The sequence below is a fragment of the Arvicanthis niloticus genome, chromosome 9 (genome assembly GCF_011762505.2).
Source record: "Arvicanthis niloticus isolate mArvNil1 chromosome 9, mArvNil1.pat.X, whole genome shotgun sequence".
NCBI lineage: Eukaryota > Metazoa > Chordata > Mammalia > Rodentia > Muridae > Arvicanthis > Arvicanthis niloticus.
This window is the reverse complement of record NC_047666.1, coordinates 66,456,729-66,484,210: the sequence shown is the minus strand read 5'-3', so window position 1 is coordinate 66,484,210 and position 27,482 is coordinate 66,456,729. Positions and strand designations below refer to the sequence as shown.

General features: G+C 39.6%; 2 protein-coding genes across 2 annotated transcripts; one reads left to right on the top strand and one right to left on the bottom strand.

Moving 5' to 3' along the window:
- The first annotated feature begins 1,283 nt into the window (after window positions 1-1,283).
- LOC117714814 (C-type lectin domain family 2 member E-like) lies at window positions 1,284-10,028 on the top strand. The gene is made up of 5 exons (XM_034511487.2): window positions 1,284-1,554; window positions 3,976-4,101; window positions 6,908-7,092; window positions 7,651-7,757; window positions 8,547-10,028. The coding sequence occupies exons 1-5, from the start codon at window positions 1,458-1,460 to the stop codon at window positions 8,683-8,685; spliced, it is 654 nt and encodes a 217-aa protein (XP_034367378.1). The 5' UTR covers window positions 1,284-1,457; the 3' UTR covers window positions 8,686-10,028.
- A 546-nt stretch (window positions 10,029-10,574) lies between these two features.
- LOC117715752 (killer cell lectin-like receptor subfamily B member 1F) lies at window positions 10,575-20,435 on the bottom strand. Its single transcript, XM_076940960.1, has 4 exons — window positions 20,363-20,435; window positions 19,835-19,989; window positions 19,386-19,501; window positions 10,575-15,188 (listed from the first exon to the last, which is right to left on the bottom strand). Exons 1-4 carry the CDS (start codon window positions 20,433-20,435, stop codon window positions 15,065-15,067), a joined length of 468 nt encoding a protein of 155 aa, XP_076797075.1. The 3' UTR covers window positions 10,575-15,064.
- Between the last annotated feature and the right edge of the window lie 7,047 nt (window positions 20,436-27,482).

Genomic DNA, 27,482 nt, shown 5'->3' with positions numbered 1-27,482 from the left:
TTTGTTGCAAAGAGATTTTAATATATAAAGGCCTCGGAGGCAAGCATGCCTGACTCAGAAATTTGCCATCTTGCTCCTTAATCCATGGTCTCTTTTCTTGTTTGCCTTTCTATAATCATCTTATATACTTACAATCTGACATTTCAACCTTTACTAGCTTGTATCAACCATTGGACTGAGATAGGAGGAGACAACCTGTAGATTGCTGTCTGTAAGCAGGTGAGGGCAGGTGAAAAATAAGGCTAGAGCCTGTGATTGGGCAGTGGAAATAGATGGCGGGATGAAAGTTTTAGAGACAGGACACAGACAGAGAGACAGAGGAGACAGGACAAGGAGACAACAAGAAGAAAGAGGACAAACCAGATCCAAATGGCTAAAATAGCCACAGGTAGCTATGAATATCATAGAGGAGTAATAGAATGATATAAGGTAATTCGTCCAATCTCAGTGGGCAAAGTGCAAGTATCACACCATAACATTGTGGCCATACCTGGACTTTGCTGTCTATTATCACTGCCAACCCCTCAAGGAACTAGAACATAATATACTTTCCCACTACACTGCATATATTGCTCTTTACAACATGCACTGTATGCTTGTTCCTCTCTTATCTGTTGTACTTAGTTCTTGGGTGCACTCTAGTACTCACTGACGTAAATGTTGTAACTTTCCAGTTTACATGCTGTAAACCATAATGCAAGAATATCTCTCAAAGGGATCTGTTTCTGCACTCTTTGTGGAGTGCCCACTGCGGATGGAGCTGCTGCTCCTAGGACAGACCCCTGGACAGGTCATGGTTCTGTAGCTGTGTGTTTCCCTTCATCTGCATATCAGCAGTGCCCTGGTTCTTCTAATCAACATCATAATTACTGATGATTGTGAGAGTGGCCAAATATAGAGATTCTGTGAGTAAAAAATGTTCCAACATTAAAATAAATAGGCTGAGGGTGGTGGCTTGCATTTTTAATGCTAACACTTACAAGCAGAGGCAAGCTGTTCTCCAAGAATTTGAGTCCATCCTGATCTACAAAGTGAGACTGAGACTAGCCAGACCCACAAGTGAGACCCTGTTTCAAAATAAATAGTTCCCCCAATTAATAACAGCATCTTTTATCAAAGCAATATTCTTCCTAAAGAATCAGTGATAATAAGTAAGGAACATTTTTCAGTTCTCAGGCATTTAGCAGTTTCGTTTATTGTGTTTAAAGTCCACTTAATTTCCTGTCACATTCTCCTATCTTGTGATTCTGCTTCTCCAACAGACAGAAAACTATGTGCTGACTGGTGATGTGTTCAGGACTGAGAAGGAGTGATTAATGAATCACCTGTCTGGGCTGCGCTTGTGAAGTGCTTACTAGAAAGCTCAGACAGCATAGCAGGCGCCTTCTCCCTCTACACAGTTTTGTTTCAAATCTACTGAACTCAACTGAGTCTCAGCTCTTCCTCTCAGCTCATAGATGAGTGCTGCAAAGATTGAAGAGGCCTCTATAGGCATGCTGAAGACAGACCTCACAGAGTCTCATGCTGCAGACTGCCTTCAGGAGGAAGAAACGGGTATGTATTTTAATGCAATTTGAATCAAGCTAAAGGAATAGAGGGAAGTTTCAACAGAGACCCTCAGAAGAGCTGAGAATCCTGCCTGTTAACCTGTCATGGTGAGTCTCTGTATGAGTGGAGACACTTGGAGGCATCTGTTATATTAGTTACTCCACTGGAGTATTTAACACTCAAATATTTCTGGACAAGACAAATGAATGATGAATTAACTACAAGAGCCTGAGACATAGGATTTGTTTTGTTTGGTCTTGATTTTCGGTTGTTTGGTTTGTTTGGGGGTTTGGGTTTTGTTGTATATTTGTTTTCATTTGTTTCTTTAGCCTGTTTTGCATACGTGCATGTGTGTGTGTGTGTGTGTGTGTGTGTGTGTGTGTGTGTGTGTTTTTCCCTTGCTAGGACACTCTGGTGAATAGGAGGATGCTGCAGTGCATGCTCCTTATGTCCCAAGGTGAAGGAGACTCTAATTTTTCAATGATCCCAGCTCTGAGGTTCCCTGTGGTGCCAGAGCTTTGCAGATCTGCTTCAAAAGGAAGGGAGAAGGTGTAGTGCAGGGCAAGGTTGAATCCCCCACCAGCAAATCTTCTGCCATGCATGGTTTGTGCTAAATTATGGAAATGAACAATCCTGTGGAATTTCTGTTTCAGTATTTAGAAAGAAAACCCTCTTCTGTATTTGGAAACTGTTTTGTTCTTTTATCTTTTTTATTTCTTTCTACCCTCTTCCATTACATTAATTTTTTCTTGTTTGTTTTACTGAAAAAAAAAAATGGTTTTCCTTGAAAACAGCGTTCATACTCACCAAAAAAGCAAGATCAAAAAGAACGTAGATGCTTTTCAACTGAACCAAATTTTCCCATAATTGGAACATTTTTATTTCCTGCATTGCATAGATATGTATACATGGCCCATAGTTCTGTAAATTGAAATTTTATTATAATTCTTTTTGTATATGATTAAACTTCTCCATAATAAACACTTGAGGCTTAAATAAAAGAAGAAGGAGAAACAAAAGGAAGAAGAGTTAGTATATAAAATGAAAACTATTTTGTGCACTGATATATTTTTCTGCAATATTATAAACTCATTCTTGAATTTTAAAGCCCCTGTAATAGACTGTTTAGAACTGTATATGTAGATATATTCATGTAATCTCACTATCAAAACTTTTATCTCCTTTTATGATGTTTGACTGTTATTTCTTTTTCTTGTCCTTTTGTCCTGGATAGGACTCCCAGAGTCACACTAGAACAGTGTGAGCAGACATCCTTCCCTTGTTTCCAGGTCACTGGGGAAAAGCATTCATGCTGGCTCAATTTTTGTTTTGGGGTATCATAGGTACCTGTCTTAATTAGAGATTCTATTGCTTAGAGGAAACACCATGACCAAAGTACTTTGGGAAGGAGAGTGTTTATTATAGTAGTGTTCATCACTGAAGGAACTCAGGCCAGGAATTTATCCAGGGCAGGAACCTGGAGTCAGGAGCTGATGCTGAGGCTATTGAGGGCACTGCTTACTAACTTGCTCCTAGCAGTTTGTTCATGCTGCTTCTTACAGAAGACAGGATGATCACCCCAGGGATGACCTCACCCACAGTGTGCTGGGTTCTTCCACACCAATCACTAATTAAGAAAATGTAGTACTGTCTTGCCTACAGCCCAATCTTATGGAGGTGTTCTATTAACTCAGGTTCCCTACTCTCAAATGAATTTAGCTTGTGTCAACTTGACACAACCATATCCAGTATAAACCTTTTATCAGGTTAAAGAACTTCCTTCAATTCTTAATGTGTTCAGAGTTGCTATTTTGGATTTACCTTGAATTTTGAACAAGCTTTTGCTGATTTTGATGAAATGCTTGTTTTAATTTTTCTGGTAATATATTGAATTATATATCATTAGGTGGTTCTAGTTAGCTACATTCATGGATAGATAGAACAGGGTAATATATAATTACTATATATAATATATAGAACTATAATATAGTTCCCTCAGCCTCTTACTCAGTATTTAGCCAAGATTAGCCTTGAACTCCTGACTGTCATGTACTGGCATCCACAGTCCTGGCACATTGATTTTTTTGTCTTTATTACTATCATGGTTCCCTCAGTCCTAACCAGGTCTATTCCTATGGAGCCAGATTTATAGATAACCTTGTTGTGGTTTCTCCTTCACCCTGATCTTCACTCTTTCTGTTTTTTGCTCTTTCGTTGGCCCTTAGTTCAATAACTGGAAGATTCTATGACAGAATGTCTGTCTCCCTTTCCTCTAATGTTCTGTGAACCAAGGACATCACTTATGGACTTCTCTGAAGGGCTTTGCACTAGGGGGGTACAAGGCAAATCTGCACATGGTTCTGGGGTAAATTTATATATTTCTATAAAAGGGTTTTAAAATTGACATTCTCACATTTATATTTTCAGGTAAAAAACTCCAAGCAAAATTTCTCAAAGTTGTATCCCCTGAGTCTCATATTAAGCTTTACTGCTGCTATGGAGTGATCATGGTCCTCACTGTAGCTGTAGTTGCTCTTTCTGCTGCTTTGTCAGGTAAGTGACTGACTCTCCAAATTCTGCAGCATTCTGTCCACATTCACACTGTCAGTTATACTACTGACCTCTGTGAGCCAGGCATTGTGGGAAGGGCTCCAGAGAAAACACACAGGTAGTTCCTGTTCTCTGGGAACTTAGGTTCCAGCAGGAAGATGCAGTGAAGGAACACACAGGCTGTGGTGTGCACAGGAGGCCAGGCTCAGCATTTATGGGAAGATGACACTCAGCAAGCTCTAGACAGAGATGCAGGAGACATATGTCCACCTGGGGGAATTTTCCAAGACAGAGAGTAAGGAGAGGAAATCTCAATGTAGGAAGCTCAAGGAGTAGGAACCCAAAGCTGCAGCTAAAGGAAAGTAATGACAGTGAGGAATCATATGGTTAGGAAAGGTACAGAACCCATGACCCATGGTTAGAAAGTTCCAGAATATGATTCCTAAGGAATTAGTTGTACTCTGTTTTGAATAATGTGATAAAATCTTATACAACTTGGCTGCCACAGCTGGAGTAAATGTTCCATGATCTTGTTGGATATCATGGAGTTTTAAGACATGGTTTTTCTAGGTGCCCTGAAACTCACTATTTACACCAATCTGGCTTTGAACTTGGAAATCAGCCTACCTTTGCCTCCCAAGTGCTGAGATTAAAGATGTGCACCACCAATGCCTGAATCATTTTATATAATTAACTTTAACTGACTGAGCCAGTGACTAATATACAAGTCTGAACAGGTTAAACATTTGCCAACAAATCTTACTCAGTGTATCCTAAACTATTATATAACCTAAGAAGAGTCAGATGAAAGAAGTCATTCTCACTGCCCCTTGCATTTGTCCCTTTCACTAGAGCCTTGCAGTACTTAGTATGAGAACTGGGGACAACTATAACACAGTCCCACTAAAAATAGTTAGGGGATCATTTTCCCTGTTTAATATTTTGCTTCAGAGATCACTTGTTTCTTGAAATTCAGTAGACATTTAAAAGAGCAGCTGATACATTCTAATATGTTATAGGAAGGAAAAGAAGAAGGTAGGGGAAAAATTTATCTATTTTTCTAAGACATCATCTTAAACCTTGCTTCAGTCTCATCTTCTTACACACAAACACACGCACACTACCACCACCACCACCACGACCACCACTAGCACAACCACCACCACCAACAACAACAACAACCACAACAACATAAGAACACATGCTGGCACAATTGTACGTACACACACACACACACACACACACACACACACACTACTTTTTTATAATAGACTCACAGGTGAATACATCACACAGCTCCACCAACATAGCCACTCAAACACTTGCCAAGACCCATACCTTCATATCTCACTAACTTCCACACAGTTAGAAGAGTCATTCTGAAGCCAGGAAGTTTTGCCTTTGGTTTAGACTTTCACTGTCAGTCACAATTTTGTACACTTCTCTGCCACAAAAAAAAAGAAAATCTATGGCAGAGTTGAAACTAGAAGCACAAGTCTGTTTTAAACTTTTCACAACTTGTAGCCCATTACCTGCATCCCGTCCTTCCTCATCACTGTATGTCACTCTTCCTTCTTCTCCCCTCTGTGTGGTGTTCCATGCCTACCCACACAGCTGCTCACACTGTCCGCTGCAGGCTGGGACTGCGTGCGAGGGCTTACAGTGGGCTTGTTTTCCTGGAACTTGGATGCCCTTCCTTAATATTATACTTTCTGAGACCCCCTTTCGTACAAATTTCATTAACTGCTAAATGAAACATTCTGGTTTGTACCTGCAACACAGTTACATTATCTGTCAGTTGGTGAGCATCTGGGTCAGGTCTGTTTCCTTGCTATTGTAGATAGGGGAGCAGTAAACCCAGGTTTGCAAGAATCTCTGTGGTAGGATGTGGAGTTCTCTTTATATATGCCCAGGAGTGTCACAGCTGGGTCCCATGACAGGTCTATTTTTATGTTTTCTGAGAACAATCCATATGGACTGTATCAGCTTGTTCTTCCACCAGTAGTAAATAAGTGTCCCTGTTTCTTAACATGCTTCTAAACAGACTGTGTTTTGCCTGCATCTGCCCCTGCCCCTGTCCCTTGATTACTGGGATTTAAGGCATATGCCACCACTATACAACATGGTTGTCAGATTTCTTAATCTGAGTTTCTATAACAAGAGCCAGCACACGTTTGGATATATATACATACATATATATGTATACATACATATATAAAGAGAAAGAGAGACAAATATAGAGAGACAGAATTATAGGACACTTATGATCAAAATGGTGGTATCAAAAATTATTTGACTCTGCCATGTTTTGTTTTCTCTACAGTAAAATCCAGAAAAGAGTTTCTTTTCTTTTGTTAGAGAAAAGAAGAATGTGAAGGAGGATTATGGGAAAGCATGCTGTAGGGTTCTAGGAATCAGGGACAGTCCTAAGAAGATAATGGCCTAGAAATGAGTTTCTCACAGGGCATGGCATCTTGTTCCCAGTACTCAGAAAGAACAGCCAGGAGGATTATTACACTCTCCAGACAAGTTCAGCCCACATTGTGAGATCAAAGCCAGGCAGCAGTGAGTAGCTAAGTTCTGTCCCAAAACACACAATACAAAGAAGAAAAATCAAACAATTTCCTTAGAGCTCCACTGGAAGGCTCTGGATTGGGGACCTTCATGGTAGAAGGAGCCTCCTAGTGATCAGTTAAGAAAGCTATAGTCCAAGCACACACTTCACAACTGAAGTCTGGATGACTGGACAAAGGGACCAGACATAGAAACGTTTCTGTATTACATTTTTATATCACTGTTTGCATTTTAGTGAGAAATAAAAACGCAATCATGGAGAGCTGTGAACCTTGCTATGCCGCATGCCCAAGTGGCTGGATTGGGTTTGGAAGTAAATGCTTTTATTTTTCTGAAGATATGGGAAACTGGACATTCAGCCAGTTCTCCTGCATGGCACTAGATGCCCATCTAGCTGTGTTTGACAGTCTGGAGGAGCTGGTAAGAAAGGGGATCAGAAATGGGTTTGTTGTTGTTTCTGTTGAATATGTACTGCCTTGAGATAGAGAGCTTGCGGCTAAAGCATGGGGAAGGATCTCATTCAGGCAGATGGGGTACATGTGGAGAACAGTGGTTTGTGCCATTTCCTGAGGTCATTGCTTCTGGCTTGAGCCCTAAGCTGTTGCAGAGACCTGTTCTCATGTAGTGCGCATAGTAAGACCTTCCAGGCCAGACATACAACCTCCAGAGATACCTTGTGGTCATGCAAGCTTTTCTCCAAGCATTCATATGTTGCACACTGAATGTGGCATCTATTAAAAATGGCAAGGACATCATAAATCAAAGACTTTCCATGACTAATGGGATGGGTGATTATCATTGTATTTTGGGTTATGTGTGTAAAATGCTTACACTGAGAACTGAGGGTTATTATGGCTCTAAAGTTGATGACCCTCAGTTACAAGAAGCTGCCATCCTGAGAGGAGGCTCTTGGATGGAGACTCAAGGATCCTGTGAAACTGAGAGACATGTGTATTTACTTCATCTTTGTTATGACAGAATTTTCTGAAGAGATACAACGGGCCTTCTGACCACTGGATTGGCCTGCACAGAGAGTCAACAGAGCATCCTTGGATATGGACAGACAACACTGAGTATAACAACTTGTACGTTCTCAGAAAAAATTCCCTTATACTGTGTTCAATTTCTCTGAAATGTGTACATTGTATCTGTAAGAGATGCAAACACCACAACACGTTTAGGATGTCATCCCATTTATTGGCCATCTTTCAACACATTTACTTAGAGTAATTTCACTCAAAAATCAATACCATAATATCAGCATTTGGGGAAGATGTTGTCTGCTCCATCATCAACTGAAATTTTTTTTTGGTGGTGTCAGAACTATAGGTGGGAAGTGGGGGCTCCAAAACCCAGGATGCTAGTACAGAACTATATGGGTAAGACTTGTTGGTCCTCTGTTCGCACTGTACCTGTTTACAGACACAGAGACTCCAGGGATATTGGTAATCTTTCTAATGCCACCTCATCATAAAGCCCAGAGACAGCTCTTGTGTGTGAGCATAGCTAGCCATTTTGAATGGAGATATTTCACTGGATTGGTAAAATGCAGTTAAAGTCAGGTCCATCATTAACGACCTCCAAGAAATTTATTAAGAAGTGGGGTTTCCCCCACTTTTATACATGTGTAAATTACATCAAGAACTGAAAATTACCCTCTCTGAGGACACCTGAAGCATCAGTTCCATTTGAACATGATAGTAAGCACCAGTGTATTCCCTTGTATGCACATTCCAGGGTTCAACATAGATGAGTGACAAAGATGTGGTGTTCAGTTTGAGCCCTGAGGATGCAAACAATGCTAGGTGTAAAACTATTGCAGGTGCTTGAATGCAGTGTCAGCCTGTGCAGTAATTATTTGTTCTTTGCTTTAGGGCTCTCACCCGAGGAGGAGGAGAATGTGCCTACCTGAGTGACAGGGGCATCCGCAGCAGCAGGGGATACACACATAAGAAATGGATCTGTAACAAGCCCAACAACTTATGCTGCCCAGTAATTGTAAAGCCAGGGTAGGGAATGTGCCAAAGCATGCGTGAGAACAGATGCTCTGTGACCTGCTATCTACAGTTGCTCCTCTACTCCTGATCTACCAAAACCATTATCCAAATCCATCAATAATCATACTGACAGCCAAGATGAAAATTCACTTAGAGGGTCATTGATCTACTACATAGAATTCAGATAGATGATTCTAAATCAAATAGGTGTTTGGGTATGAGTTAGTACTCATATGTAAAACTAAAGTCTAAACAGATCTGTATTAGTGAGCTTCATTTCATGATCAGGTATGAACTTTTTCATTTGTCCTTGCTATGAATTCAAGGGACCTAAAATATGGGGTGGCTGAACCCATGAAATGATTCTGTAATCACAGGAAAAGGTGATAATTGGCCTGTGGCCTCCAAACATTATAGTAAATATAGTCAGCATTTTCTTAAAAAACTTCAATGACCAATATGAAGGCAATTCTATACAGGATTAAAAGCAGTGCTGCACACTGAGATTTAATACCATTGTCAAATACTTTTACACTTTACTTCTCAGATTTTTAAAAATCAACAGACCAAGAATATGTTACAAACAAGAGTCATTTTATTTCCCAAATGTAACTTTTTTGAGAACTCCATACATAAGTATGCCATTTGAATTTTATTCTTTACTAGATTTTTTTCCAATCAAGAGACAGTTGATTCCTAACCCTCCTCCCCCCCAAAGCATTTAATGCCTAATCTTGCAATCATTTAAACATTGTTAAAATTTAAGGACAAATATTTTAAATTTTTGGATTATGTGCTACACTGTACTGATGAGTCCCAAAAAGGACGAAATAACAGGTCACAAGCAATATCTCTGTTAACTCTTTCTTCTTACTTTATATATGGATTAAACCTTCTCACGCATGCTAGGCAAACACTGTACTACTGAGATTTCCCCCATCCCTTTTTGTAAATTTTGTTTTATAACAAGGTCACTCTGTAAGCCCCAGATGCCTGGTACCACCATATAGCCTTGCTCTCTATTAAAGTGTTACTTCAGGGACAGGAATATGACTTTGATGGTAAAGGCACTGACTACTAAGACTGAATTCAACACCTGGATCCACATGTTGGAAGCATAAAACTGTCCACAACAAGTTGTATGTGAACTTCAAACTTGCACTGTACACACACACACACACACACACACACACACACACACACACATTCAAATGAAATTAAAAATTTTTAAAGTTCTTTTTTTGTAGTACATTGTGTTTATTTTGAATCTGTATTTTTATTATTGGTATTTTGTTGTTGTTGTTGTTCTTTGGTTTTTTGACACAGAATTTCTCTGTGTATTCTTGGCTGTCTTGAGCCCTGCTTTCCTTTGTAGACCAGATTGGTCTTTAAGTCAGAGATCTACCTTCCTCTGTCTCCCTAGTTCTGAATTCATAGGTACCACCACCACTGGGTTTACCCTGCTCATTAATACAAGCATATCTCATTCAGAAAAATACTTTTCTCAGCGTTCTATTCATACTGCATTTAAGTCTTTCAGCTTTGCAGTCCATCTCATTTCTAGCAAACTAATAATAAAAATTTTGTGTGTGATTCACTTCTGCATTCTCAGAGAACAGTACAGTGTGTCAAACACAAGAGTGTTTAAACCACATATGTAAGGAAGGTATGTTTTTGTGACAGTCACTGTAGGATTCCATATTGGATTATATAGATTATCAGTTACCAAGAAGATACTTTCTTACAAAAAAAACTAATGACTTTATATAATTTAACTGTGTGTGATTGTTGTATGACAGACTTTCCTGGGCATATACAACACACAAATCTCACTCTAGACAGGGAGCCCATGACAGACCAAATAACAGATACCATCAAAATCTAACATGGTAAACCTATAAGTTTTATTGGTGTTACTTATACAAATTTAGGTGGGAGGTTACTTACAAGATCAGAATCGATTCAAAGGCATATGTATCATTTAAGCCCACCTCAGCATGGGAGCTCACAAAAGCTGGAACTCTGGGACACAATGTATAGCCTGCAGTGTGCTGGACAGTTCCTGTCTTAGTTAACTCATGTATTGCTGTGAAGAGACACAATGAGAAAGGCAACTTATACTTACTGGGAGCTTGCTTAAATTTTCAGATAACGAGTCAATGACCACCATGGTGAGGAGCATGATAGGATGCAGGCAGGTATCCTGTTGGAAGAGTGGGTGACATACTGAGACAACAACCACAAGACAGACAGTGGGCAAACTGAGGATACTGTGGGATTTTTGAAACCCAACCTCAGTGACATAACTCCAGCAATATGACCACACCTCCTCCAACAAGGCCACACCTCTTAAGTTTCCCTAATAGTCTCACCTATTGTGGACCAAGCATTCAAATACATAAGCCTATAAGAGCCATTCTCATTCAAACCATCACTGTGTTCTTTCTTAGGGGCTCAGTTCTTCTGTGATCTTCTAGGCCATCCTGATGGTCTCTGCTTCTTTAAGGCATTTGAGCATGTCCAAGACTGACTCTCAGCAGTCCTTACTCCATATACACACATATAGAAGAAAGGGGCCTAGTGAATCTGCTCAGTGTCAGGGACTTTGCGAAGCTATTTGGAGTTGTTTGACTTCCTGTCTTCCTACTTTCTCTTCAGAATGAACTGTTTCTCTGAGCACACTCTAGCACTACAATATAAGTTCACAAAAGAAGTTTCATTGATTTTGTAACTCTGGCCAGTATAATATTTATGTGTAAACTAGCTTCTAAGTCATATATCAAGAAAATATAGATTACCCCATTTATAGCCCAATAACTTGGAAATTTTTGTAACAGCTATCAGAGAGTTTCTTCATGTGTAAAATAGGTCAGTGGACAACTATAATACTGGTAGGCTTATCTATGAACATGGCTCACCAGGCTCAGTACATGCTTACTATCCTGGTCTTCCACTACTGCATCATGGAGATGAAAATGAAAAAAACAAGAGTTTTCACTTGACTGTAAACTCCAGGTGACACTGCTACCACCCACAGGTGACAGCTGTTCAAAGAATTTTCTCATAATCACTGGAATTCATAATTAGTTGAAGAAAATGAAGTTTGAATCTTGCTGTTTTCATGGCTAGTGATAAATAAAATGTATGCTTCTGTTATGAAGGACAGTAGCAATGAGCCCCACCCAGGTACTTCATGGTTACAGTGTCTCCTGTGGCCAGCACTGTTTACATGAAGTTATTGGATAAATTTCAGGAGATATACAAAGCCATATCAAAAGAGATTTATGGGCTGGGTATAGTGATACACTACTTTAACTTCAGTAACTGGTTGATCAAAGAATAAAGATCTTTGTGAGTTTGAGGCTAGCCTGGTCTACATATCAAGTTCCAGAGCAGCTAGAACTACATAGAGAGATACTGTTTCTTCTGAAACAGTTGGTGTTGTTGTTTGAACAGTCTGAAAAACCAGAACAACAAAACAATCCCAGTTTTATGTTGGTGCTCTAACTTAAAGGCAAAATCCCACTGAGCTTCTGGAAAGATGGCACAGCAGTTAAGAGAGAGCACTGACTGCTCTTGCTGAGGACTTGGGTTTGGCTCCAAACACATTGTGGTGGGACATAACCTTCCCTAACTCAAGTCCAAGGAAATTCAGTGCCTTCTTCTAACCTCTGAAAGCACCAGGTATGCACATGTTGTTTGTGTGGTGTGAGTATGTGTGTGTGTGTGTGTGTGTGTGTGTGTGTGTGTGTGTGAATGTGTGTGAATGTGTGTGAGTGTGCATGTATGTGTGCGTGTGTGTATGTGTGTGTGTTTGTATGTATGCAGGCACATAATCATATACAATAAACTAAAATAAATCTAAATGTATATATAAAAGTTTTAAACAAGAGCAACATTGATCTCTCTTTCAGTTTTGAAGGCCAGAGGTTCAAAAAAGATCTCATTAAACTAAAATTTACAGTAGAACCATGTTCTTTTTGGATAGCTAAGGGCAAACTCTTCCTTGGCCTAATAGTCTCAAGAGGCCACCTGCTTTCCATGGCAAGGGCCCCTTCCTTCATCTTAAGTACCAACAGTGTAGCATCCTTAAGCTTTTCTCTGATGAACTCTCTTCTCTATAGAGGTACACAGTGATTAGGCCAGGACATCTAGTTTTTTCAGAAATACCTCTCCATCTCAGTGTATTTAAATTACATCTGAAAAGTTCCTTTTGATGTAAGGTAGCCTGCATACAATATAAGGATATTAGGAGAAGTATGTCTTTGGGACCATTGCTCTTATAACTGTATATGTATGAATTAAAACAACCATGAGGCTACAAGGATTGTGTTGAATGTGGTCTGATTTTGCTCCAAAACCTGTGGATTTTGCCTCATAATACACTATCCTTTACGATCTCCATTCATCTAGTCTCTCTACTATGTCACATTGTCAAAAGCAGAGGGTCTAAGGGAAGTGAGGCAGAGATGATTTGGGCTGATAATTTCATGACATTTTGTTGGTTTTATGTTTTTCAACAGTTTTTGTGAGTGATTATCCACATTAGAGTCAAGGACTTTTCTGTAATGCATGAACCCAAGAGTTACCCATGTCCTTGAGCAACCTCAGTAAACTACTGGTCCTCTAAGATGAACAGGATGCATTTGTCTTTTAGTTAACAGAAGCCCACTTTCTCTGGGAAGAATAGAATTAGACTCCTGAGGATGATGTTGCATCACAGTTGAAGGTGAAATATTTGGAAATAAGTTTTCTATTTGAAGGTTGGGTACATGCCTCGGACTTATAAACAAGAAGAAATAGAAAGATGACAGAAGTCATTCAGTGCATAAGCATTAACATTAAATTTACATGTGCTAAGTAACTACTTTAAATACAGAAAATAGAATGGTCAACTGAAGTTCAACCCACATAAAGAACTACAGACAGTTAAGGAATGCTGAGGGGGAAGAGCACACCAATTGGTTATCCAACACCAAATTGTCGGCCCTGAAAACATGTATGCAAGTAACATTATATCAGCTGAGTGGGTTCTATTTAGACATATATATGCTTTCCATTCAGTAGCAATTAATGCAAAATACACCATGAGTTTGAAAGGGAAGAAGGAGAAAGTGCATACATACAAAGTTTTGGAGGCAGTGTAGGGAAGGAAAAAATGTAATCATATGATCTCAAAATAATTTTAAAGTTTATTTTTGAATAATAATTGTCTTTTCTTTTTATTTTTATTTATTTTCCTTTCATTTAATGGAAATAAATTTTTGTCATACATATTCTAAATGTGGTTTCCCTCCCCCAAATGCTTTCAAATCTTGGATCACAGCATATACTTTAATTTTATTAACTTCACATTGAGTGATGAGGGTCTGTAGGTGTCTATTACAAGAGAAATTTCATTATGTATCTTTATATGATAAGTTTAGTATTTTTCTTTTGATTGCAATAGAAAATTTGTCAAAGATTTTTATTTTTTGGTTTTTGGTTTATTTGTTTGTTTGTTTTGTTTTGTTTTGTTTTTTACAGAAGCAGACATCCAAAAGATGTATCAGAATACTTAATTTTGAAAATTTCGCTACAATTTTTACATAAGCCATAAGTTAAAGAGAGATGTGGATGAAAGAAGTGATTAGAAAATTAGAGTGGGATGCCTGTGGACAGAGGGAAAAGACAAGCCCTTGTCTAAGTCTTCTTGTTGTTGTTGTTGTTGTTGTTGTTGTTGTTGTTGTAACAGGAAACTGGAGAAGGGAGCCCACTTTCACACAGCTCAGAAGACTGAGAAGCCCAGCATCAATGGACCAGCATCTGCCCAGGGTCTGCTGGTATACCATCATAGAGTGGGAGGTATCATATGAACAGACCTCAATTTGCATAAAGTCACACTCATTTTCACAACATTAGTCCATTATTAATCAACAAATTTGCAAGTGTCAATCAATATAAACCCTTCCCACCTCAAGCTCATTAATGCTGAGCCTCTGCTGTCAGTCAAGAGCAAGACTTGAATCAAGGTTCTATAGCCCAAATGTGAAATGGCTTGAAGTGGGGATGGGGTCAAAATCCAGACTTTATAGTTTTCTGCAGCTGTCTGCAAATGACCTCAGACACAGAGATGAGCAAGGGCCACACAAGGCCTCCAGTGCCCCCTGCTGGCCTGGGCTTCCTTCTGTAAAACTCCTCTCCTAGAATGTCACATCTGTGTCTGTGTACATTTACATTACACAAAATCTGGACACGAGCATCTGTAAAAGTCCCAGTGGTTTTGGAGTCCATGCTTTATGCCACTACATATGCACTGGATGGTCCAACAGCAGACGGCGTTTGGTGCAGAAATCTGATGTGGACAGTAAAGTAAACAAGATGAGATTCACAATCAGGAGTCAGAACACAGGGTTTCAGACATGTTTCAGGGTCTTTTGGCAGATCCAATGGTTGTCTGAAGAACAGGAATCTGAAAACACTTCTGTGTGTGAGATGATGGCACAGCTGTTTTCTTCATCCTTGCCAGTGATTTGTAATCTGGAGAGCAAAGCATAGCTGCTCCTAGTATCCAAGATTTCCATACAATTATCACATCAACTATTATTTGTCTTTAGATTTTTTAAGAAAACTCCTGATTACATAGTATTTATGTATAGTAAACACACCGTGACAAACATTATAAACATATGTAAACATTTAAAATACAGCAGATAAAACCCCTATAATTTTGCATTGCACTGTCACTGAAGAATTCTTCCAACAAGAAATCTTAATCATGATGTACAAAAAGGAGGTTTGGGAATTGGGGATGAAATCTACTCCACCTGCTACAAACATTATGTAGAAAGCATCTTCATTTTGCCGAACTTTAGTTTCCTAAAATATATAGGGTAGGACTAGCTAATGTTTAGGGAAGGTATTGAGATACACATGAATACATGTCAACACTTACACACATTAGGTGCTCAGTCACTGTATTTAACAGACAGAATAAACACAGTGAGTCTACAGAATTGGATACAGAGAGGACAAGAGTTTCAACTCATGTTGAACAGGATCTAATTCCTTCCTGTGTCATCCCAGAGGCTGGTGCATCTTTGCTTTATTGCAGGACAAGTCTCATACCCTGAATTCCTGCAGACCCCTACATGTAGGAATGAGACCAGAAGACAAACACTAACACAGGCATCTTCTGGGCAATTGCAAGGAAGGGTGAGTTCAAGACTAGCCTGTCTCTTGCAGAGGATATAACATCAGACAGTAGGTAGACCTCTCTCACTCCTGTGCCTTTGTCTCTGTTCCTTTGCCTCTGTTTCTTTTTCTTAATAGTGTTCCTTGAGAATGAACAGAAATTTTAATGACACCCTAGTGTCTCCCCTTTTATCTTATTTCTACCTGCTGTAGACTCCAGGCTCACTGGCCCAAGTTCTTCTGGATCATTTTCTGGTCTCCACCTCCCAGCTCTCTGTAGGAGTGCCAAGATACAGGTATTCACTTCTGCATCTGGCTTTTTATATGGGTTCTGTAGAATGAGCTGTGGGGCTTAGACACCTAGAGATTGTACTTGGAGCCACTGTCTCAGTACAGTGCAAACAAAAGCAGACTTTAGCTGACTCTCTTTCTCCTGTAGCAGGATGGCCTCCAGATTTAGCTGGTTGTTGCTGTTTGATCAGAGCATCATTTAATCCAAGGGTAAAATCACACAGAAATTGAGTGTAATCCTCCACTTTACATGAATTGTTTCATTTTTTATCATAATATTTTTGTATTATGAATCAAGATTAAGTAAACATTTGACATCATATACAATTAAGAAACACACACAAAACAAAATCAATATTCATACAGACACAAACACACACAAACAAACAATCATTAGTTTGTATAAAATTATTTACAAATGGTAATGTCTATTCTGGTTCTGCCTAGAGAAGCTTGTTTCGTAGCACACTAAGATGCAACTTTCTGCCACAGTTCTAATGAACTACATAAGAACTTTTGTGTAACAGTGGGAGAGATAGTTTAGAGGTTAAGAGTGCTTACTGCTTATGCAAAGGACACAGATTCAACTTCCAGCTCCCACAATCATCTGTAACTCCAATTACAGGAAATCTGATGCCCTCCTCTGACCTTTCCAGTACAGGCAGCACTAGAGTTAACCAGATGGCAAAAGACAAGAGCAAGAATGTAAGCAACAGAAACCAAAGTTACATGGCATCATCAGAACCCAGATCCCCCATCAGAGCAAGCCCTGAACACCCCATCACACCAGAAAAGCAGGAATCAGAATTAAAATCACTTCTCATGATGATGATAGAGGGCTTTAAGAAAGACATAAATAACACTCTTAAAGAACTTAAGGAGAGCACTGGTAGACAGATAGAAACCCTTAAAGAGGAAACACAAAAATCCCTTAAGGAATTTCAAGAAAATGCAACCAAACGGGAAAAGGAATTAAACAGAACCATGCAGGATCTAAAAATGGAAGTAGAAACAATAAAGAAATCACAAAGGGACAATACCCTGAAGATAGAAAACCTAAAAAAAAGATCAGGAATCATAGACACAAGTATCACCAACAGAATACAAGAGATGGAAGACAGAATCTCATGTGCAGAAGATACCATGGAAAACATTGACACAACTGTCAAAAAAAATGCAAAATACAAAAAGCTACTAACCCAAAATATACAAGAAATCCAAGACACAATGAGAAGGCCAAACCTAAGGATAATAGGTATAGATGAGGGGGAAGACTCCCAACTAAAAGGACCAGTAAATATCCTCAACAAAATTATAGAGGAAAACTTCCCTAACCTAAAGAAAGAGCTGTCCATAAATATACAAGAAGCTTACAGAACTCCAAATAGTTTAGACCAGAAAAGAAATACTTCCCGCCATATAATAGTCAAAACATCAAATATACAAAACAAAGAAAAAATACTAAAAGCAGTAAGGGAAAAAGGCAAAGTAACATATAAAGGCAGACCTATAAGAATTACACCAGACTTCTCACCAGAGACCATAAAAGCCAGAAGATCCTGGACCGATATCATACAGACCCTAAGAGAACACAAATGCCAGCCCAGACTACTATACCCAGCAAAACTGTCAATCATTATTGATGGAGAAACCAAAATATTCCATGACAAATCCAAATTTACACAGTATCTCAATACAAATCCAGCACTTCAAAGAATAATTGGTGGAAAACTCCAGCACAAGGAGGGAAACTACAACCTAGTAAAAGCAAGAAAGTAATCTTCCAAAAACCCCAAAAGAAGATAGTTACACAAACATATCTCCACAGATGATAGCCCAAAAGCTTGGATTAGCGAAGACTCAACCCACAGACCACATGAAGCTCATGAAGAAGGAAGACCAAGAGGGGATGTCTCAGTTCTACTTAGAACTAGAAACAAAAATGCTCAAGGGAGCAAATAGGGAAACAAAACATGGAACAGAAACTGAAGGAGGGGCCATCAGGAGACCATTCCACCTGGGTATTCACCCCATGTACAGCCACCTAATCTAAACACTGTTGTGGATGGCTGGAAGTGCATAATGTGAGGAACATGATATAGCTGTCTCCTTAGAGGTCAGCCAAAGACTAACACACTCAGAGGACAATGTTCACAATTAACCACTGATATGATCAGGGGTTTCCCAATGGAGAACTTAGTGAGAGGACTGAAGGAGCAGAAAGGGTTATTGACCCCAGGTGGAAAGCAACAATACCAAACAACCAGAGCCCCCCAGGGTCTAAACCACCAGCCTGGGAACACATAGGGAGGGACCCAAGACTCCAGAGGTATATGTAGGGGAGGATGGCCTTGTTGGACATAGGTGGGAGAGGAGTTTCTTGGTCCCATAAAAAAAAAAAAAAAATGAACACACGGGGCGGGGGGAATGTTAGGGTGGGGAGGGGATAGTGAGGGGGGTAGGTGCAGTCACTGCCTCATAGAAGCATGAGGAGGGGGATGGGATAGGTTTCTGGGTGGTGGGAGGAAGTAGGCTAAGGGGATAAAATCTGAAATGTAAATACTACAACCAATTTTAACACAGGGGGGAAAAAAAAAAGTCTTCAGAACCAACATCTTTTAAAAAAAAATGTCAGCCCCCTGGGGGTGGGAAATTTTTTTTTTCTTGATACTAAAACTTGTTCTGCGAATTGTATATTGCAGAATACACAGCCTTGGTGTGTCTACTCATCAAGCATTCTGAGCAGACCTGCCCAAACCTCTGATGTCCTGGAATTCCATCTGGATTCAGTGAAAACACAGCATCAGAGGCTTATCAACTTACATGTAGGAGGAGCTAAGGTAGGAGGAGTACTGAGAGGAAGAAAAAGAGTAAGAAGAGGAGAAGAAGAAGGAGAGGAGAAGCTAGGTGATGAAAGAGAGAAAGAGGGGGGAGACAGGGAGGCAGATATTCATGTATCTCCACCAGTCAAAGATAGTTGTTATATCTAGGTTGGTCAGTGGGTTACACCTCTGATTGAACAATACCAAACTTATAACGCTTATGATTAACATTATTTTAAAAAAATGTATAAATGCAAAAAGGAAAAGGGGGCATGGGATAGGGGTTTTCTAAGCGGGGGGAATGGGGAAAGGGGATGGCATCTAAAGTGTAAATAAAGTATCTAATAAAAAAAGAAAAAAAATTATAAAACTTAATTTTTAGTAAAATAGATATGAATTGAATTGTAACATCACCTCATTTGAAACTTACAAGTCAGGATTTAAAATAGAGCCATTTATCCACTTCCAGACCTTCTCCTCTTGTACATAATTTAGTCCAATAAAAAATAGCTGTTCTTTCCCCTTTATAAAGTTCTGCACGAATCTCTATAATCAAAACAGAGGGAAAGACTTAAACTACAGCACGTTTATTCATGACTTACATTCTTCTATTACCTTCTAAAACATGATTACTCCTATTTGAAGTTTTCCTTGCTCCCCACCAATAATTCTCTCTACATTGAAGAAATTTTTCTCTATATATTTGTATTTTAATTGATTCATCCAAGTTATTAACTCATAAGTCCAATTATTCTCTCACATTATGAACTCTTTAAAATGCAAGCCTCCAGTTCCTGAGCATAGTTAGAGCCCAGAGAATTTGACATAGCCTAAAGAAAGGCCTTATATTTTACTTAACAATATTGTTTAACAATTTACCAGTTCTTCTTTATTTTCAATGTGCAACAAAGTGGCATCTTTTATAGAGCAGGCTGCTAGACCTTCTGTCCAAGGTTTGGAAATTTGAGAAATAAATAAGCATTTGTTCCAGTGTTGATGCCAGTGTCTCAGGCACTCTAGTATGGCTGATCTTCCTAGAGAAGAGAGAAAACATGTTCTATTTGTGCACTGTTTCTGCTACATCACAATCAACTACACACAGTAGGTACTTCACTAGTGCATGTGGGTGCTGTGGATGGCTCTGGTATTGTTTGTATTTTGATGTTAATTCTGCTTTCCTGAGACAGACTGTGGATGAAGAATGAGTCATGTACTCAGGTGACTTGTGAACCATCCCCTAATGAATAAAGGAGCCAACTACTGGTGGAGTAGGAGAGACTTCTGGGTTGGATAGGGGAAGAGAGGGAGAGGAGAGAGGGGAATCTTTTTTGGATGGGATAGCAATAGGACAAGATGTAGCTACTAGTGTCTCCCAGCTTATATGGCAAATCTGCCAGGATTCTCCACCAGAGAATTGAGATTTAATATGGCTTACAAGAGTAGGATTCCAGTTGTTTTGCCCAGTGATTGATATTACCATTGTTTCTGAACTAAATTTGTGTGGTGTTTTCCTTCAAGGTGCGATTCAACTGGGTTTGAGAGAGAAAGGTACAGCAGCAAAGTGTGGGATTGTCAGATGTGCAGTGAAAGGCCATAGGGGTTTTGAAGCATGAGGCTGGCATGGTAGCGACCTTCCAATGGGAACTTAGAGAGCTATGTTGAGAGATTTTGAAGCTCTGAGTCAGAGTCTCCACAAGATAAGAATTGGCTGGTGCCAATGAAAACCTTAAAATTTGTAATCAAAGTGAATTGGTGTGATTTAAGAATTTATATCTTCATCTTGATAATAATTGTACAGATTTCTACTAATAGGTTATGGCTATGCAATAAATCTTAGCTAATCCTCTCTATTCCCACAAAACCACTACTTTTCTCCAGAAAGACAGCCCAACATTTACCACCTTAGTCCCCAAGCCCAGGGAATGGGGGCGCTGACTCTTCATTAGCTTCTTCAAGCTGATTATGGGCGTTGAGATATTAGAAGAGGAGTTGGGGGAAGGGCAAATTGACAAGCCTCTGATGCTGTGTCTTCACTGCCTCCAGATGGAATTCCCGGACCTCCGAGGTTTGAGCAGGTCTGCCCAGCTTGCTTGTTGAGTAGATACACCAAGGCTGATCATTCTGCAATATACAATTCTCAAAACAAATTTTAGTATCAAGATAGTTTTTTTTTTTTTTTAAGAGGGCTGACATTTTATTAAGCATGTTGGTTCTAACCGCTTTTTTTTTTCTGCTCTTTTATTGGATATAATATTTACATTTCAAATTTTATCCCCTTACCACATTCCCCCCACCACCCAGGAACCGCTTATACCATCCCCCCCTCCTCCTGCTTCTATGAGGGTGTTTACCCACCTACCCCCCATGCCCCCTTCCCACCCTCAGATTTCCCACACACACACACTCAGTGCTCAGCCCTCAAGGTACCAAAGACCTAGTCTCCCACCTATGCCCAACAAGGCCATCCTCCCCTACATATACAGCTGGAGTCATGTGTCTCTCCATATGTGCTCCTAGGCTGGTGGTTTAGACCCTGGGGAGATCTGGCTGGTTGGTATTGTTGCTCTCCTCATGGGGCCACCAACCCTTAAGGCTCCTTCAGTTTACTCTCTACCTTCTCCATTGGGAACCTTTGATCAGATTAATGGTTAGCTGCGAGTATCTGCCACTGGGTTTTCATTGGCACGAGCTTCTTATTGATATAAAAGTGGGATGAATCTTGTTACTCTCATAGGCATTGTACCAGTATAACACATTTAGGAATACAAGGCTTAGACCCAGTCCTTCTTTAACTTTTTTTAACTGATTTGAGATGGACAGCCTGTGAGTTAAGGGACTATAGCAAATTCATGGCTTGGAGCTTATTGTTAGGGTGTTTCCTATGTTTTATTTAGAAATAGCTGAGTGGAGTTAACAGACAACAGTCCAGATTACCTTACATGGATAGTTGGTTTTCAAAACATCAGAAATCCACAGAATTGACATTACAAACATTTCTGTATTAATGTTCATTTTGATTAGAGACCTGTCTGCTCCTGACAGCTTCCTATATTGAATTCTAAGAAGAAATTGAGCATCTTTGGAGTTACTCCAGTTGTGGTGAGACAGCCACTAGACAAGAATTGCCTCTTCCCATCTACAGACAAATTACTGTCCAGAAAATGACACACTTGCAGAATAGTTGACTGATTATATCTGCCTAGACAGAGTAATCAGCCCTTAATAATTCTGCAGCACTAAGGTCTGTCAGATGATCCTGGGCCAGAAGGCGGAAGAACAGATGCTCCAACGTTTTGAAGTAGAACGAGTGTCCAGGTGTTCAGAGGTCTCTATAAATTGGCTAAGTTTTAGAAGCTATGCTTTGTGCTTCCCACAATTATAGTTAACTCAGTCATTCTGGATTTCTGACGGGGTTGAAAACTTATAGCTATTTACCTTGAGAGAAAAAGATTTGAGTGGATGGTCGTCAGCTGACATTCATCCTAAAGCCAGGTTCAGAACTAAATGTTTTAGTTAGGATAGATGACAGAGGTGCTGGTTAGTCAACAAAAAGATGGACTGGGTATTAGGACTATCTTGTACCTCACTGGTACAAATTGGCATAATTATGCTCTAATTGTATCTTGAGAGAAAAGTTTCATTTTAACAGGAAGGGTGATGTGTAGGAGGAGCTAAGGTAGGAGGAGTACTGAGAGGAAGAAAAGGAGTAAGAAGAGGAGAAGAAGAAGGAGAGGAGAAGCTAGGTGATGAAAGAGAGAAAGAGGGGGGAGACAAGGAGGCAGATGTTCATGTATCTCCACCAGTCAAAGATAGTTGTTATATCTATGTTGGATAGTGGGTTACACCTCTGATTGAACAATACCAAACTTATAAAGCCTATGATTAACATTTTAAAAAAAAATGTATAAATGCAAAAAGGAAAAGGGGGCATGGGATAGGAGTTTTGTAAGGGTGGGGAATGGGGAAAGGGGATGGCATCTGAAGTGTAAATAAAATATCTAATAAAAAATAATAAAATAAAATAAAATGATGACCTTGGCTCTAAGAAGACTAGAGGGAAGGGAAATAGAATGTCAGCTGGGCAGTGGTGGCGCACGCCTTTAATCCCAGCACTTGGGAGGCAGAGGCAGATGGATTTCTGAGTTCAAGGCCAGCCTGGTCTATAGAATGAGTTCCAGGACAGCCAGGGCCACACAGAGAAACCATGTGCTGAAAAACCAAAAAAAAAAAAAAAAAAAAAAAAAAAAGAAAGAAAGAAAGAAAAAGAAAAGAAAAGAAAAAAACGTTTGCCACAGAACATTCCGTTCCAGTTATTATTCCAGTTATTAAACTACAGGCCAATAAAAGAGCAATAAACAGAGAAAGTGAAGATCATGGAACAAAAGACACAACAAGAGCTGCCCATTCGATGGCTGAGAGGTGAAGAACAATTGTTGCTCCTCTAGAGGACCTGAGTTGAGTTCTCAATCCCAGCTCCTAAAAGGGGGCTCAAAACCACCTGTGTAACTCCTGCTCCAGTCAAGGAGACAAACAGGTTGGTACACTTTTATATTTCCAGTGTTAGGGAGGCAGAAGCTGGAGAGTCAGGAGTACAAGGCTAGCCTTGGCTACATAGAAAGTTTGTACTTAACCTGGACCGTGTCCAAAGAAATTAGTCAGTAAATAAATTAATTAATAAAGGCACATAAATGTAATTGAACCCACTGACATACATAACTAATGGGTGAAATATGGGAATGTTTTAACAAGCTTAACAAAATCATGTGAAAAATTAATATTAGTCTAAAATAACAAAACTCTTAGCAAGTTGGAAATTGAAGGAAAACATTTGTGGATATTGGGCATTTCAAAAAAAATAAGAAAGGTAATTTTATTCATTTAGAATTCCACACCAGCATTTCTTATACGGTAATATGAGTAAGATTTACAGATAATCCTCTGTGTTTACACCAGTATAATTAGGATACTGTCTTTTTCATTCTGATACATAAATGGGAACTTTGCCATTCATCTTTCTCATGCTGTATACACACGGATCTCCTTCTAAGTTGGAATGTGTCCCATAGCACAGTTTGAACATAACTTTTGTGTCTTTATTTAAAAGCAACATTGGAAATGAGCTCTCAAAAAAACAAAGAAATGAAACATTGCTGGCCTGATTTTTAGCTTAATTAAAAACTGTTTCAGTGACAAAACAAGTTCTGGTTTCAAAGGAGTGAAGTTGTGAGATGTCTAAATCCCTGAGGGGGGTGGGGGGTGGGGTGGGAGTGGTCCATGCCCTTGTCTTCTGCATTGAGACACTTGTAGGCCCAGAGCTCTCCATCTCCACCATTAAACTACCTCGTGTACTTGCAAGCAAATTGGTCTCTTGTATGTCCTTGGGTGCATGCCATCCTGAGACTTGAGAGTGGGGTCCCCTGGGGGGGGGGGGGTTGATGAGCCTTTCACTCCTTCCTCCCCAATCCTCTTGCCACCAACTCCCTTCTCCCTTTCAACTTCCAGATCACTAGTAGCCTTTTACTAAAAAAAGCCATTCTGAAACTGCTGGAGAGAGCTTTGTGTGATATTTATAGTCGCCATAATATCACATCTCCAGGCAGGTCAGAGGTTTATTTTAAAGCTGAAGTTCCCTTAAAGGGCCTTTTCTACCACTGTAATGATTTCAAATGTAACCAGGTACAGCAGTTTCTCCTTGACTCTTAGAAGCTATAGCAGATCATCGGTGTTGAGCACCAACTTTATTCTAGGAAGAAGAAGATGGAGGAGGTGGAGGAGGAGGAGGAGGAGGAGGAGGAGGAGGAGGAGGAGGAGGAGGAGGAGGAGGAGGAGAGAAGAAGAAGAAGAAGAAGAAGAAGAAGAAGAAGAAGAAGAAGAAGAAGAAGAAGAAGAAGAAGAAGAAGAAGAGATTTTACTGTATAATAAAACATTATATCCAATAGTCACATTCATCTATTTGAAACATTGGACAGTAACCCATTTGGTCCATTAAAACATTACTTATTACTTGAGTTGGGCACATCTATGCCACAGCATAAGTGTAGAGGTCATATTGTCACAGGAGTCTGTTTTCTACTGCTGCCTTGGGTTCCTGGGATCCAGATCAGATGGTCAAGCTAATGTGGCAAGTATTTTTAAACCCTGAATTCATCTCCTTTTTAATCTGGTTTAATCCATCATCCTGGTCCATCTCCTTTTAAAAAAAATAAAACTGTGACTCACTCATTATTTTTTTCTTGGTTATAGTTTTAAAGAAAGCTGCCAACTCTTTATAACATATACAAATATAGGAGTATCTTCTATAACATATTAGTAATTTCTCAACTTCTGAGTTGAACTTCTGAGGGAAAAATTGGGGAACCTAAATGTCTTTACATTGCCATAGCTTCTTGATGTCATTGTAGGCAGGAGATGGGAATTGTGATCAGTGACAGACTCTTAAGTTCTGTGAGGCTAAATGAACTCAAGGAAATCTGTTATGAATGCTCTGCAGTCTGTGTCCACTTCTGCCCACATGTAATCTAATCTGAACGATTTGGTTTTCTCCCTTTAACCATGTTTTGAGTTACTCATCCACGGTCCAGGGTAAACAAAGCACCCAGTCTTCAATTAAAATTTCATAGATTCCACCCCACCCCAGTTCCAGGAATTATTCTGTGCCACATTGTGAAAATTAAAATATGTGAAAGTCTCTGGTGCTATATGAGATGAATTGAACTATAGGCTCCTGAAATATCCATGTTGTGAAGGGAGCTGTGACGTGTGGAAATAACGTAAATGTGGTGTCTTGGGTTTTTTTTTGTTTTGGTTTTTTTTTTTTTTTGGTTTCTCGAGACAGGGTTTCTCTATGTAGCCCTGGCTGTCCTGGAACTCACTCTGTAGACCAGGCTAGCCTTGAACTCAGAAATCCGCCTGCCTCTGGGGTTAAAGGCGTGTGCCGCCACCACCCAGCTAAATGTGGTGTCAAAACAAAACAATAATGTCTGACACAACAGGAAAAGCAATGAAGAAGGAGCCATTCATGCCTGTTACCATTGTCCTGAAGATCCACATGGATGTGGATGTGCCAGTGTTCCACTAGCTAAGGATTTTATCTGTCAGAGCAACAGGGAGAGGAGGACTTGGATCAAAGTGCCCTTCCCAGCCTTCAGCAGGATGAACAGACCTTGCCTGCTTTTTACAAAGGACCTTTATCCCTAGGTAAAGTCATCTGTCTTGTTTCTACTTAAAACTTCCTTACAGGACCTTAACCCCTATGTTGAAGTCATCCACTTTTTTTACATTTACAACTTCCTGGAAGAACTTAGAAGAGCAGACTGCCGGCTGAGCCTGCTTTGCAACATTATCCAGCTGAAACAAAGGATGGGTTCAGTGGGCTTCCCCTATATCAATGCTGTGCTGAATATTAAAGTTGGAGCCTTGATCAGAATCTTGTCTTGGCTTCATGTTTCTCTCCCACCCCTGTCCTTTTTTCATTTCCAGCCCCTCTTTCAGGTAAATCCAGTTCATCCATGGCCGCTGGACAGCTACAAGTCAATGTTTGCCTGAGTTAAGAACTTCATTTGTCAGAGCAACAGGGAGTAGAGGACTTGGGTCTATGGGATGTGCTAACTCCTCCAATGATTTTCAGGCCTAGAGCCTTAGAGAAAGAACTACAAATGTCTCCAAGTCAGACACTCTTATATCACAAGTGAAAAAGAAGAAAAGCAAGAATTTCCTTAAAGTCTGTGATCAGAGTAGAATTGTAACAGGTGCTTGCAATTACATGGCAGTGGCTGCAGTCTGCTGTCTGTGAGTCACAGAAGAAAGGTTGTGACCTACAACTTGATTACAAAGTGAGGGGAAGCCAGTATGAGGGTCTCATGGCTCACTTAAGACTTAGTGAAACTTCTTCAGCTGTCTCTGTTAGATGACAGTCATTTCACTCAATGCCAAGCACAGGGTTCTGCTTCGTGCTTCATCTAAACCAAAGACTTGAGTAAGTGTGTGGTATTTTCACAAGTTGTCTGTCTTGAGTGATTCTATACATTTCTAGAAAAACTAGCAACTCTAGAATATATAATTCTATATATTAAATATACATATCAATGTATAAGGGTCTCAGGGTTTATTTTATATAAGAATTACCTGTAAAATTTGTTAGCAATGTATGTTCTTGCCACAAAAACTCCTTCCTTTGTCAAGATAGTGTAGCCTTACATGGAAGAATGTGTGAGTAAATATACCAACATGAAGTTTGCTCACAGAGCACACTTAAATAAGCAATCTTCTAGTCAATGAAAGCTGAGGGGATGACTTACAAATATCAGTAGAGTGAAGAGAAGTCTGATGCTCTAAAAGAAGATTCAAATGATGCTTTGAGGACACTGAACTTTAGCTGTAAGTTCTGAAGCCATCCATGGCTAAAAGTAATTCATAATATCTCTGCTAAGAAGGTAAAGTGGTTTCTAATAAAAGTGCTTACAAATGCCTCTGTGATAAAAAGTGTGAACTAATTGAGAAAAACAACCAGATATAAGTGCCCTTTATT